The sequence below is a fragment of the Nipponia nippon genome, unplaced genomic scaffold (assembly GCF_047370975.1).
Source record: "Nipponia nippon isolate SJK-2023a ecotype South Korea unplaced genomic scaffold, ASM4737097v1 scaffold_13, whole genome shotgun sequence".
In the NCBI taxonomy this organism is placed as follows: Eukaryota; Metazoa; Chordata; class Aves; order Pelecaniformes; family Threskiornithidae; genus Nipponia; species Nipponia nippon.
In genome coordinates, this window is record NW_028262324.1 from 16896133 (window position 1) to 16909616 (window position 13484).

Here is a 13484-nt window from a genome sequence, read left to right on the forward strand (position 1 = left end):
TGGAAGCCGGGGGGCCCAGCCACATCAGCAGCACCTCCCGGGCATCGCCCTGGCCCCAGGAGGACCCAGACCCCCCGGGGCAGCCGGGAGGACCCACTCGCCGCGGCGCAGGGACTGTCCCCCGGTGACACGGCCCCGGCCCGGCCCTCCCCAAGGACACCCAGAACCAAAGCGAGACGGGGTCGGTCGCTCCTGCTGGCAGCCCAGTGCCGCTCGCGTTTGTTCTGACGCAATGCAAACCCTGTGTTTTCTTCCGACAGCAGAGCTACCCAGCAACCGCAGCTGCAGCTGAAGGCATCCAGGGAAGAGAAAACCAAACCCAAACAGAAAAACCCCCGAGGTACCGAAGCGCTGAGGGCTGCCTCACGCATTATTTTGAAATTCACCTTTTTAAGGGTTCGTGCGGGGGCGCCCCGAGGCTCAGCACCCCTGTGCTGGGGCACGGCGGGGTGGTTGCTCTCAGGTCCCCGCTGCCTGCCCGCCCTGCCCGCCCTGCCTGCAGCCACTCTTGCCCCCGACGCTCCCCCAAGGGCGGCCGGTCCTGCTTCCCCACAGCCCCTCGAGCCCGCAGCCGCCTGGCAGAGTGGATTGGGTTGTTCATCTCTCTGACGGGCAGAATAAACACCCTCCACATTGATGCGAGCTCATTTCTGATACTTGTTTAGAGACTTGACAATCCCTGTATAAAAGGATTTCCTTCCACAGCTGAAGTTTGACATTCCTGCATTATTAGATTATTTGCAAAGGTCTGCGTGCGCTGCAGGAAAACAACGCTACCGACATCCAACACTACAGCCGTCTCCTCCACAAATCATCCCGGGCGCAATAAGCCACGGAGACAGCGCCCATTTGAAACCCCCGACGCAGAGCAGCAGCCAGGGGGACGGCGGGGCGGGAGCGCAGGTGAGCGAACACAACCCAACCACGCTGTGACAACAAAAAATAACAAAAAAAATGAAATCCAGCAGGGAGGCAGGCGCAGGAGAGGGTTTTGGGTATGGAGGGAACCCTGCCCCAGACACAGCAGCTGCTGGGTTCAGACTCCAGCGCCACCGTGGGCTCCTTGTGCCGCTACCGGCACAGCCCTTCCCGGTGGTGCGACCCGGCTGGGAGAGCGTCGGGGCCCCGTGGACGGGGAGAGCATCCCTGGGGCACGGAAAGGCGGCAGCTGCATCCCCTGCCCGGCTCGGGATGGCCGCAGCCCCGCGCCCCCGGCCCCCACCCTGGGGAAGCCCCGGGGTCCTGGCCCAGCGCGGGGGACAGCGGCGGCAGCCTCCACCCACGGCATAAGGGCTTCAGGAGTCACCGGCAGGCCCAGAGCAGCCCCCACGCAGGGGAAGGTTAGCCAAAGCATAAAATTCAGAAGAAAATGACTTGAAAAGAATTATTGCTTCAGAGAACAATTCATGCCCATTTCCAGTCCATTAACTCCTTCCTCCTCTGCAGAACCCACCGCCAGGTTCCCGATGGAGAGAAGCGCTGTCACCGGTCTCAGTCATTTCGGCAACTGTTCCCTCTTTCCAAACCATTGTTTTAAGGACCAAAAAAATCAAAGGTAAAAAAAAACCAAAACCAAAAAACCCCAAACCAACTGCCCCCTCCCCTTCCAGATTATTTACTGCCATATGAGAAAAGCCTTCCCTGAAACCCAGGTCTTGAAAGAAAAAAATTGTTAGAAAATAAATAGTTTCAGTGACTTATTTGTGCTGCTGAAGGTTTGTTTCCCAATTTTGACAGTGTCTCTTTGTATTTAGTGCAGCCTGGGTCGCTCTACCGGGATGCCAAGAGATATTCCTCAGTCACAATTTGCACTCATTTCTCCCCATTTAGAGCGGCTCAGCCGGGAGCGGAGCTGAAGATGGATTCAGACGCGCGGCGAGGACGGTGCCGGTCTCCCGTGGCCGCGGGGAAGTGCCGCCAGCTCCCGCCGCTGCCGGTGGGAGGAAACCAGCGCTTCTGCAGCTGGGATCTGACGCCTTCACTGATGCCGCCAGCCGCCTGCGCCGGGGCTCGCACCCCATCGCCCCCCACGGGGCGGGTGTGAGCATCCCTCTGCCACCTCCTTCCCGCACCGGCTGCCCCAGGACTCGCCCCAGCAGAGCCCAGACTGGGCTGGAGAAGACCTGGCCTGGGCAAACCCCGCTGGGGCGAGAGCCCGCACGGAGCACAGAGGAAGCCGATGGCCCTGCAAACTGGGGACAGCATCTCCCCCGTCCCCTGCTGCTCTCCCGCTCTCCAAATCCTCCACTAGCGCTCAGCAGCTTCGTGCACCCCGTACCCGACCCGGATCGGTGTCCTGGCAGAGCCCAGATGCCCAGGTGATGGGCTCACGTCCCCTCCTGTGGCAGCCGCTCCCCGCAGCCCCGGGGGGAGCAGAGCCCCCGACCCCACGTCCCGGGGCCCCGCTGCAGAGGGAAGGGGGAGCGTGGGCCGAGGGGCGACGCTCCCGCTGCAGAACGCCCTCCCCTCACCCTTCTCTGAGTGCAAGTTTCTTACCTCCCCATCACCAGAGTGCCTCATCAATCATGTTCCCTCTAATTAACTTCTAATTTACCTCTTTAGTCAAATCTGTTTACAATCAGAGACAAGAAAACATGACCCGACGAGAGGTGCGATGAAGACTGGTCTCTCCCTGCATACTCTGCTGCCGCCGCGCCGCAACCCGGCCCCCAGCGCATGGGCGGCTCTGCCTGTCCCCACGGAGCGGGCAGAGTGCGGGCAGCAGCTGGTGCATCAGCCCCGCGTCCTGCCCAGAACCCGCATCGGGGCTCTTCCCAGCCGCGCTCCAGCTCCCGGTCGCAGCGTTGCTCCGGCCATCCCTGCCTTGGGAAGGTTTCAGCATCTCCCCGCATGTGAGATCTCCCACCACCCCGAGCCCTTGCGGCCGCCTCGTGTCCCACGCGGTGCCGCTGGCACACGGCCACCTCGGGGCGGGCAGGGAATGAACACGCGCCTCGACGTGCTGAGGGCTCAGGGGTGAATCAGACAAAGCCACCCAGCTCCTGTCACCTCGTGAGATGTCCCCGCCATCACCTCCAGCAGCTCGGAGCCCGACGGTGCTGCCTGGGGTCTGCGCCGCTCCCTCGCCCCACTCCCAAAAAACATTTAGCCCAAAAAACAACAGTGATGCTGCTGCCCCTGAATTTTTACCCAGGGTCAAAAAAATCAGCAGGGGTTAAACCAGGGAACAAACCCCACTGCCCACAACCTACCAATGCTTCAAGAAAATGCTCGACCCTTTAATCCTCCCCCAATTACAGTAACAACATTCTCCACAGCTGCTAAGACTCATGGCGCCCATCCTCATACCTCCAAGGCTTTTCTGTGCTGCTGAGCATTACAGCAAAAATGAGCTGGCCTGCAGCAGCACATTAAGCTGAATAATTATCTTAATTAATAACAGCGGGCCCAGGTGGGCATCCAGCCCATCCCCAGGACCAAGGCAGAGGATCCGGCGTCTCCCAGCAGCAGGGCTCACGGCTGGGGCGCAGGCGCGTGGTGGCACCGGGCGCCGAAGGCTCCCCCGACCGCAGGAGAGGCGCGAAGCAACCTCCCTGCCCCAGGCACCCCGCGGACAAAACCTGCTTTTGAGAGTGCAGCTCAGTTCCCGCAGGCCCAAACCAAGGTCTCGATTTATCAGACATCACCCTCTCTCAATGCATCTCCCTCTCCCCACCAAATGCCATTATTTATCTGCTGAAAACATTTATGGAGCGGGGATTTCTCCAGGCACAAGCTCTCGGAGCGGTAATGCAAGCCCGGAGCCAGGCCATGGATAGGGCCTGATAATTATTCAGCTTAATGTGCTGCTCCGGCAGTGGCTGTCCCGTGCCCCAGCCGCCCCTTTGCAGCCCATACCGCCAGGCACAGGGAGCATCAGCTCGCAGGACGATGCTGACCCCGGTCCCCATCACCAGTTGTCTCCGTTCCAGGTGGGAAAGTCGCAACCCTTCTGAGCCAGGACAGCACTGACTGCTGGCACCTGGAGCAACGCCGGGGCCCTTCCCTGCTGCTGCCCCGGGAGCCCAGCGAACCCGCACGCCGCGGCACCGCCACGGCACAAAGCCTTTGGGTCCTTCACCCGCTGTGCCTCGACACGAGCACTCACGGCGAGCGTTCACTGGTGCGACCCACCGCGGCAGCCACTGACACTGAGCAAAGGAAAAAGCCCAGAAGAAAACTGCCGCAAAAGAAGCCGGTGAGAGGCGTTCAGTCGGGCTCGTTTCTAGCACAAACACCCGCCCCGAGAACGACTCTCATCCCAGCAGAAGCAGCAGCGCCCCGCGTAATCGCAGGGTACACACCAGTTAAATCACCACCGCTTCAATACCAACTCTTTCAGTGAACTATCCAGAGACTTAAAGGATTTGGTGAAGCGCTTTGAAGACCTAACAAATTACAAAAGGGAAAAAAAAACAATCAAAGAAAAGCTGTCTTATACAAGAGGAACATTCATTAGGAGCAGGCTGAGCTCCCTCCAGCAGCACTGCGCCCCGAGAGCAAGCCGGCCAGCCGTTAGAGCAGGGAATGATTTTCAGCCCAGAGACTCCATATTTACCCAGCTAAGGCAGCTAGAATGGAAATGGTAAAGGAGGAGAAATCTACTTTCCGAAAGCAGAGCTCCAGCAAAGCAGGCACACGGGAGAGGGGTTTCCGCTCCCGCCAGACGCCGCTGGAGCTCTTCCCCACCTGGGAGGAGCCGACTTGGAGCAGCGACCGCGCACCGCACCCCCGCACCAGCTCGCTAACCCTGCACCGAAACGATCACGCGTACGCGCGCATGGGCAGCAAGTCAAGTGACATCGGATTAAAGACAGTGCATTTAGATTTAAAAAAAACTTACCTTATACTCAAGCAGTTTATACTCCCACTTCCACGATCCTCCCTGCCCTGTCCCCCCCAGCTACGTGGCCCCCGCCTTCCAGTCGAAGCTGTTTCTCATTCATTAAGTTCCCCTTCTGTTCTGCCTCAAACCTCCCTCCTCACCCCCTCCCTTTCTCCTCGGCTTTTCAAGCGCGAGGGTACCGAGAGACAGGGAACAACAGATATCTTCCAGGAGGAAAACCAGAGACCGGCTTTGACCACAAATCCACTGTCTGTGGCGTGGAAAGGGAACAATTCCCAGACTCAAGTGAAGTAAAGAACTAAACACATCTGAAAGATTAAGGAAAACACACCTTTAAGGAAGTGGCCTGAAAAGAGAAGAAAGAAATGCGGAATTCAAACAAGTTCTGCACCAAAGATGTGTTTTTGCAGCTTTTCGTGGCTGCTGACTTCCATGTTGATCCCCTGAATAACAGCGCTTGATAGCACCCAGGCCAGCAGTGCCTACGCAGTCATGATTGAAGGAAGCCTTTAAGCTTCCCTGACAATGCATTTTTCTTGGAGGTAAAAAATGAATGCTGCCAGCATGCAAATCTCTCTAAATTAGGCAAGGCCCAGCTTGCTGGAGCTGTGATGCTTTGTGATGACAGTCATTAACTTTAGCAGAAGAAAAGAGGATGCAGGAAAACATTCTCAGCTACTTCTTGTCCCAGTTGGGAGTCACTGCTCGGGGAAGCGGTGGGGTTTGGCACGCTGACATCTGGAATTACACTGCAAGTGCAGAAGGGTAACAGAAAAATGAGCTGCGGTCTGTTCCACTGCAATCAGGCAGGCAGAGGCCAATCACTCCGTCTTTCTGCAGCTCCCACAGCGCACCTGCAAAAGGCTGCAGGAGTGGGGTTTTCCCTCTTCTATTGGTGAACTTATTGCTGCTATAAAAAGCCAGGCTCCCAGTTCAAGAATCAGAATACTGATTTTCTACAGAACGAGCACAGCCCAGACTTAAAGCCGACTGCGAAAGGAAGTCAGCAGAATTTGGGCATTTTATTGGTTCCTTACCTTCGCTCCTAGTTTGGAGTATAACCTGGGCAGGCTCACCCCGACATCCCCTTCGGGAGGGGCGACGGCTGACTGGCCTGTGCCAAAACTTGCCTTTGACGCTGCCTCACCTCTGGGAAGCTTTAGCAAGAATGGCTAACGTGGCTGATTCCCGCTTTCCCTCTGCCATTGAAGAACAGGTGAACTGGACATGTACCAATGCCCCAGTCCCCCCAGTTTAGGTCAGTACAGGGGGTTGTACATTTTCATTAATGTACCAGACTGGAATAACTTGCTAACAACCTCTTGAGCTATTTGGGCTTCCTCTTTACCCTCCCTCTAATGCCTACACTGTTGTACTGTTTCACACTGATCACTGCAGTTTGACTTGGGGGGGGGGGGGGGGGAATCTTGAGCTGCCCTACTGCAAGGTATGCGGCTGCAGTCCCACTCACAGCAGACAACTTAAATAACAAACGAGGAATTAAAAAAAAAAACCAAACTATCTTTAATATCTCCAAAATCCCATTTAGAAGCAGTTTCATAGAAACATCACTTTTATCGTGCAATCAAGGCTGGAGGAGGGCAGCAGCAGGAGGGAGAACCAGACGCCGTGTCGCCGTGGGCAGACGTGGAATTCGGCCCCCCGAGTCCTCAGAAATTCTCCAGCAGATCCAGGATCCGCTTCTGCTCGCTCTCCCGAAACTCCTGGTTCTTCCCATCCCCGATGTTCTCTGCGTACTCTGCGGGGGAGAAAGCAGACAACAGGCTTTGAGTGAGATACTGATGACCGCTGGGCAACGTCTCGTGCGGATACCACAGCAGAATCTAAATCTGCAGCCACTGCAAACAACGGAATGGGAATTTATGCAAGGAGCATTGATGGTTTTTCTCCCCATCCCCAGGGTTAAAGCTTTGCATAATAAACATCTACTGACCCCTCATTAAAACCTTCTGTGGCGAACAGAGACCGTAGCAGGAACAGCCTAAGGAACTAAGCAGCACAACAAGCCCGAGCAGGCCCTAGCACCCGGAGGCAGCACCCGTTCCAGGCGTCTGAGCATCTAGAAGGGCGACAGGCCAGGAGTTCCTCCCAACTCCTCTGTCATCCCAGCGGAGCAGCCCACTGGCAGCTGCCTGAACTGGACGGTCGGATCGCTGGCCTCCCTCAGTCCAAGAAATTCAACACAGTCCTGGACAAGACCGGCTCTCCAGGTCCCTTTTAATGCTGAGCATCATCAGGGAAGGTCAGGCGGCGGCTGTTACCCGACTGTTAAACATTCCTAACCCTGGGTTTAACCTGTCTGTTGGCCAAGCAGCCTGAATGAGGATTTTTGTCAAGTGGAGACCAATTCCCCAATCTACAAGGGCTTTTAACCCACATGGAAGAAAACACGCCAGTTCAGATTTAACTGCAAACGAACTCCTTGTCTTCAGGCAGAGGACACCAGACCCTGATCAAGGTCTTGCCCATCCATGCACACAGCCAAACAGCGTGGACCCAAAAGCCTCCTCCGCAGCTCTCCTTCCTGACATTCATTTAAAGCTGGCAGCTCTCATCCCCGTACCAGCTCCCTCCTTCCTGCCACTACAACCTGCATATTCAAAGGTGGTTTAAAAAGAAAAAATGAAAAGCAGGTTCTGAGCTGCGAAAGCAAGGAGCTGAACAAATCTTGGTAAATCAGGAGCAGACTGCCTGGTTAGACAGTGTTTTCCAGCCTCCGCCTTCTCGCATTCTTTCCCTTCTTCCTAAACAAACAGAACAGCTTGTATGCAGCATCTGAATGGTAAGTTGCTGTAGAAAGTTTGCTTTAATATTTATACGTTCAGCACTGCTACATGCTTCTGAGCTCCATCAAAGCCTTTATTGTAAGAGCACTGAAAAGAGTGAGGACAGGGAGAAGTTCGCTGATGTGGGAGTCTTCCCTCCTGCGTGCACTCTCTCTCTCCATGTACAAGAAGCAGAGCTCTTTGCCAAGGCCTCTGGGAGAAGTCTTTTTAATATTTATAACCTGCTACAGTACCTGTAACAAGAGCAGGCGGGTAACACTGAGGTTTGCTGCAAGTGAACCTGACCTCCTCGCTGTCCTGGAGAAGGGGACCAGCACCGGGAACTCTTCCCTCAGCTGGAGGAGAAACTCTCCGTCACACTTAACGAAGACAGCAGCAAACGAATAGATTTGTTGTAGCTCCCTACGTATCGGCTAATTGCCTACGGGCAAGGCCCCAGCAGCCCGGCGTCAGCTCTGCTGCCGTTTGCGCGCCTTAGCAAAGGGCTGCACCTCAGCCTGGGGATCAAAAACCACCACCCGCTTCTGGCAGGAGACAAACCCCGCTGCGGCGGCGACGGGCTTACCTGCCCGGGAGAAAGCGGCAGCTAAGGCCAGCGTTTAGCTCAGCTTCTCCTGTCCCCTTCGGGCAGTACCAGAGCTTTCTGTCAGCAGCCGCCAGGGAGCTCGGAGGAGCAGGCTCTGTCCCCGGCAAGCCCCTTCCGTGCTTTGTCAGAGCACGGGCCTCTGAAACAGACGCAGCAACTGCAACTGCCTGTGTTTATTGCAGCCCAAGGGCGACGCTTCCCCGCCTGCCGCTGCCTCTCGACCGCTCAGGATAGCCACGCGAGGGACGGACGCTGTCTCGGAGCCTGGCACAGCGCTGGGGCAGCCCGGGCCGGCCCCGGCCGCAGGCAGAGCTCTGCGCTCGCAGCGTCCGCGCCGCAGGCAGCGGGCTCGTGGCCCAGCTCCAGTTTTAGCTTTAAGGACTGCCAGAATACCTGAACATACAACTCAAGCAGGGCAACTGCCGAGTGCCACTAATGACACTGCCCTTCTATTGTCCCAGCGAGATCACTCGGACAAAAGCAAGCCACAAATTCCTCTAATCTCGCCCAAAAGCTCAGCATTTTTCCTTCTAAATACTTAGGCTTCGTAAGACTAAAATCCCAGTGACTCTGAAGGCAGACTGTTCACTGGGTTACCAACAGTTGCTAATGTTCATTTGAAGAGACCAGATAAAACCCCCAGAACCAGGCTTAAAAAAAAAAAAATCTCCCACCGAGGTTTTATGTATTTACTTTTTTATTTAAAATTCCAACACTTGAGTGAGATGGCAAAAAAATCAAATGTAAGCTCCCCCTGCCAACAGTTAAACAGAGCTTGCACATTGCTGTAGCTACACAAAGGGAAAGGACCTAAGATTGGTTTCTGCTTCATTAGACAAAATACAATGGTTACAGAACAGTAAAAATCAATAGGGAAATATTGAAGCTTGTAATGGATATTGGAAGCTATAAAGCCTGCACATACTGAGGGACCACAGGCCAGATTTAGCACAGTCCTCATAACATACCTACATTTTCTTTTTGATTACCCATGCTAACAGGTTTGGTTTGTAACATCCAAGAGGCATTCCACCTTGCCGGCTGCCTGATGTGCCCAGTACCTTCACTGAAACCAGAAGTCCAAGCAGGCATTGCCTGTCAGCACCTCTGGGGAGGGCCCTCTGCACCCCAGGTCCTGGGACGGCAGCTCCCCAGCAAGGGGAGCAGGTACCAAAGGCCGGTCTCTCCGGATCGGTAAGGAGCGGCGCGCTTTCCCGTTCCAGTATCGCTATTTAGAGAGGTCTGTGCCTCACTCCATTCCCGAGAGACATGGAGACCAAGAATTGCCCCAAGACACAGACACCACTTGCTGCCATGAAGACCAGTCTCCATCCCAAAAAAATCCTCCCAGCCAAGGCACACACCATTCAGTCGTTCTCTTCCAAAGGATAAACTAACTGTCCCGTTGCAAGTAATGCTTGATCCTCAAGAAAAAGGAACTGTGGGAGGACTGGTCAGCCTGCAGAAATGCACTTAATGAGCCTTCAGTTATTCCCTGCCCACTCCTCCCCCTTGAAAGCCCTACCGTAAGAAAACGGTCTCGCTTCCTCGCTTGCATCATAAGTAATTCTGAGCAACCCCAAGGGATCCATCAGCTGTCAGGTTGCCAGAGAAACATGGAGAATATGTAGGCCATAAAAATCAAACTAAAAACCAAGCACCTAATTAGTATGCAAAAATAGAAAATAAAAACTGAACAAGAGCAAAACACTGAACAAAAAGTAAAAATAAACCAGCCCTCATCTGTCCTGAGAGCAAGTCGGAAAGCGGCCTGGAAACGTTTCAGCCGAGGCTCAAGGCTCACAGCCTCTCAGTCCTTTGGGATAGAGCCTGCTACAGTTCAGACACCAAGGAAATTTCAGAAAGCCCCCGCTGGCCCCCCAGCCCCGCCGGCAGGCACGCTTCCAGGGTCCACAACCCAACCCACCGCCCCAACAGCAAGCTGTGTTCAACAGACCAGCTCCTCTGGAGAGGCAGGTACTTGTCCGTGGTGTCACTTCTGTTAAAAGATGGTAAATCTACACCGACAACATATGTGGACATAGGGGTGTAACTACCGGAAAACTTAAATTTCACCAGCACAGACTGCAGATAAGCTCCACGCTGCTCCTACCTGACAGGAGTCTTCTGGGCCCCATTGCAGTGTTTCACAAGGGCCCACCAACAAATTTATTTCTAAGGTCGTTGACAATTGTGATGGCAAAAGTCTCTAAAACTGGCAAGCATAAGAGTTGGGGAGAGCTGAAGACAGACCCTCAAATACTGTACCCATCACCCGTATTATAGACATGCCACGTGTGCCTCTTCAGGCAGAGAACGCATTACTGCCGAGAGTACCGAACCTGCCGTACAATCCGCAGCTTGCAAGACACGATAAAACCACTGAAAAAGTTTCACAATGCAAGTCACTGTGAAAGAAATAATCAGATGAAATTTTAATGCAGCTGCCCTCCAATTCAGCTTTGTAGGTAAATCAACAAACCAAAGACACGAATCCGAGATGTGTAAATACAGTGAGATGTGCAGACAAATCCCTCGGGCACCCGTGGCCCAGGTCAAGCATGGGAATCTGAAAGCGGACGTGAGCCATGCCCTACGTTGGAAATGGACAGTCTGGAGGCAGAAATTGTCAAGTATCACAATCACAAGCAGAAAAGACATCCTATCCAGTCGCCCCTGTTCATCAGCAGGCATTAACTTGCACTTGCTGGCAAAGGACAAGGGACAAAGAGATTGCCTATAGCTGCAGGTAATCTCACCCTGTCAGAAAATCACTCTTAATTTCGTCATACCAGCCATCCTTCTGATCCCCTTCTTTCCTGCACATGGGAAGGGAGAAAAATGACAGGATCTGCAAGAAAAAAGCTGCCTGTACTTGCCAGTGTTGAGGAGGGCGGGAAGAAAAGGCCAGGAGAACATCACTGTTACTCCCAAAGAAAGCAGAGACATCAAAACAACACAACCCGCAGCCCAGCACCCCTGGAGATGCTGCCCACCTTCCTTTCTCTCCAGAAGAGAGAGAGCGACTCCTCACCCCTCACCAAAACCAACGCAGCCCCTCGGGGGCAGACACGTCCCACACAACCCTCTGCTAAATAAGGCGGCACCTCCTGCGGGCAGCCCATTACCAGCTGCTCTAGCTAAGCCTCGCAGCTCGGAGCGGGCTGCAGCAAGAGCCCGGGTCCTGTCCTCCTCTTCCCCAGCTCAACTGGCTGCTTCTGCTGAAGGACAGCAGGCTACAGATGAGAGCGACAGCTCAAATAAGCATTGCTCTAATTCAACATAAGCATTAAAAATAACAAGCAGTACTTTAAAACTGGGATTGCAAATCACAACAGCTACATTTTAAAGCTACAGAGGATACTTTAATGCTATAATCCATATTAATCTGACACTAAGAACAAGACAAATACGCCACGGATACTAATATGGTGCAGATGGTAAAGTCCAGGGCCATGTTAATGAAAGATGAGACTCCACTATTCTTCCCTCTAGCATGCATATACGCTTCCCTTAAATATTTACTCTAGCGTTAACATCAGCAGCGAGTTCCAGCCAGTCTGTAGCTGATGGCAGCATGAAGTGATGTGCTGTTCCATGACAGCAGACAACAGCAAGTGTCCTAACTCCACGGCAAAGCACGCCTCTCATCAGGGTGATTCCAGCCCTGTCCAGATCTCAGAACACCACTCAGCTGCTGCCTGGAGATGCTCATGAAGTCAAGGAGAATCACACGTGAAGGCTCATCCTACAACGTGATGACCAAGCTGTCCCTGGTAGAGGTGAGACACATGCAGAGGAATATCTCAACTCACCCTTTAGGATGTGTCGAACAATTTTAATGGAGCTGCCTCTCATGTTCAGAATCTGATGGACTCTCTGACGAATCTGATGGGGGATAGGAAAGAGAAGAAAGTAATCTTCAATACAATGCAAAACCAGGCATAACCCCACTTTTTCCCCACCTTGAGGGAGGAGCAGAAACCCTGAGCACCACAAAACCCAACTCAGCCTTGCTAGTCCACAGTCCCAGAGCACCTACTCAGAAGCATTCAGGAAGGCATGAGGCACAGGTACCAGTAACCACATACCACATTCCCAAACCCCAATCTATTCACACCAGCAGAGATGCAGTATTTTGCACAGATCTAGAAAAGTCACCTGCTGTAGTCTGTGCTTTTGTGAGACCTTCGGAGAGAATGTCCCCTTCCACTGCTCTCAGCAGTGGCATAAGTAGGGCCTTCCCATTTCCAACCGTGACCTCGCTCATGGCAGATTGTATGAATTCAGTGACAATGATCAGCTTCTGTACCCACTACTGCCCTCCTAACTGCTATAACTTGATGAAGCTGTATGGACACAAGTGCAATAAGCAGGAGGTTTCCTCCCAAAAAAGGAATTAAAGAGAAAATTATTCAATGAGGCAGTATTTGCAAGGATTTAGAGTCTTGTTTGTATCATGGATGGAAACAGATGATCAGCCAACCTTGTATATAGCTTTACCTGGGGAACATTGGCATTACAGATCTCTGCCATGATGTAACAAATGAGCTGTAGAACAAAGAGACCAGCATCCAGGCGACGGAGATAGAATTCGTCTTCCATGTCATCGTCTATTATCTCTCCCCGACGCACCATGTCCTGTAAAGCAACACAAAGAAAACGTGTGATGACTGTCTCTCAAAGTACTTCCCTTTAGCAGAGGCAAAATGTTGGTGATATTTGCGGTTTCTTAAGAAATGCTTTGTTCCCCAAAACGTTAACATCCATGTATTTCTCGCCAAAGAATAAGTACTTTTAATAATTCATTTAAATTCACAAAACATTTCATTCAGTTCTGAACAAGGTTTGCCTTTGCTGGTTGTGAAGTGTGTCCATCTGCAAATTAAATTTTTAAGTTAAACATACAAATTACATTTCTAAATTGAGTGATTAGAGACTGTGAACATGGAACAAACCACTGTATCTATTATTTATATGTTCTTTGTCAAAATGGAACAAAAAACCTGCTCTTTTACTGGCCATTTGAGGGTGCTGTTAAGCAGTGCAGAACATGACTCCAGCAGACTCAAAGACCTATCAGGCTTCCAACTTCCCTACCGACTGATGAATGAGACAACAGGTCCCAAAATTCTGCACAGGCACAGCTTCACCATGCCCAGCCCTGCTCTTCCAGCTTCGGTTGTTAGGAATACTGATGGGCCAAACCCCAGCCGGGCTCTGTCAGCAGAGGACCACTGGCTTC

The 13484-nt window shown here is 53.0% G+C and overlaps 1 protein-coding gene across 6 annotated transcripts in view; it reads right to left on the minus strand.

Moving 5' to 3' along the window:
- Positions 1 to 6346: 6346 nt before the first annotated feature.
- The window catches only part of CTNNBL1 (catenin beta like 1), a 56158-nt gene continuing 49020 nt past the window's right edge, over positions 6347 to 13484 (minus strand). For 5 of the 6 annotated variants that reach the window (XM_087750029.1, XM_087750025.1, XM_087750028.1 and 2 more), the window contains 3 exons: positions 12743 to 12880; positions 12055 to 12127; positions 6347 to 6605 (listed from right to left, as the gene is read on the minus strand). In XM_087750029.1, coding sequence (XP_087606155.1) covers positions 6517 to 6605; positions 12055 to 12127; positions 12743 to 12880 — 300 coding nt within the window. In that variant the 3' untranslated portion in view covers positions 6347 to 6516. Of the gene's footprint in view, positions 6606 to 12054; positions 12128 to 12742; positions 12881 to 13484 lie in introns of those variants that run through there. The other variant, XR_015703011.1, reaches the window with a different exon arrangement.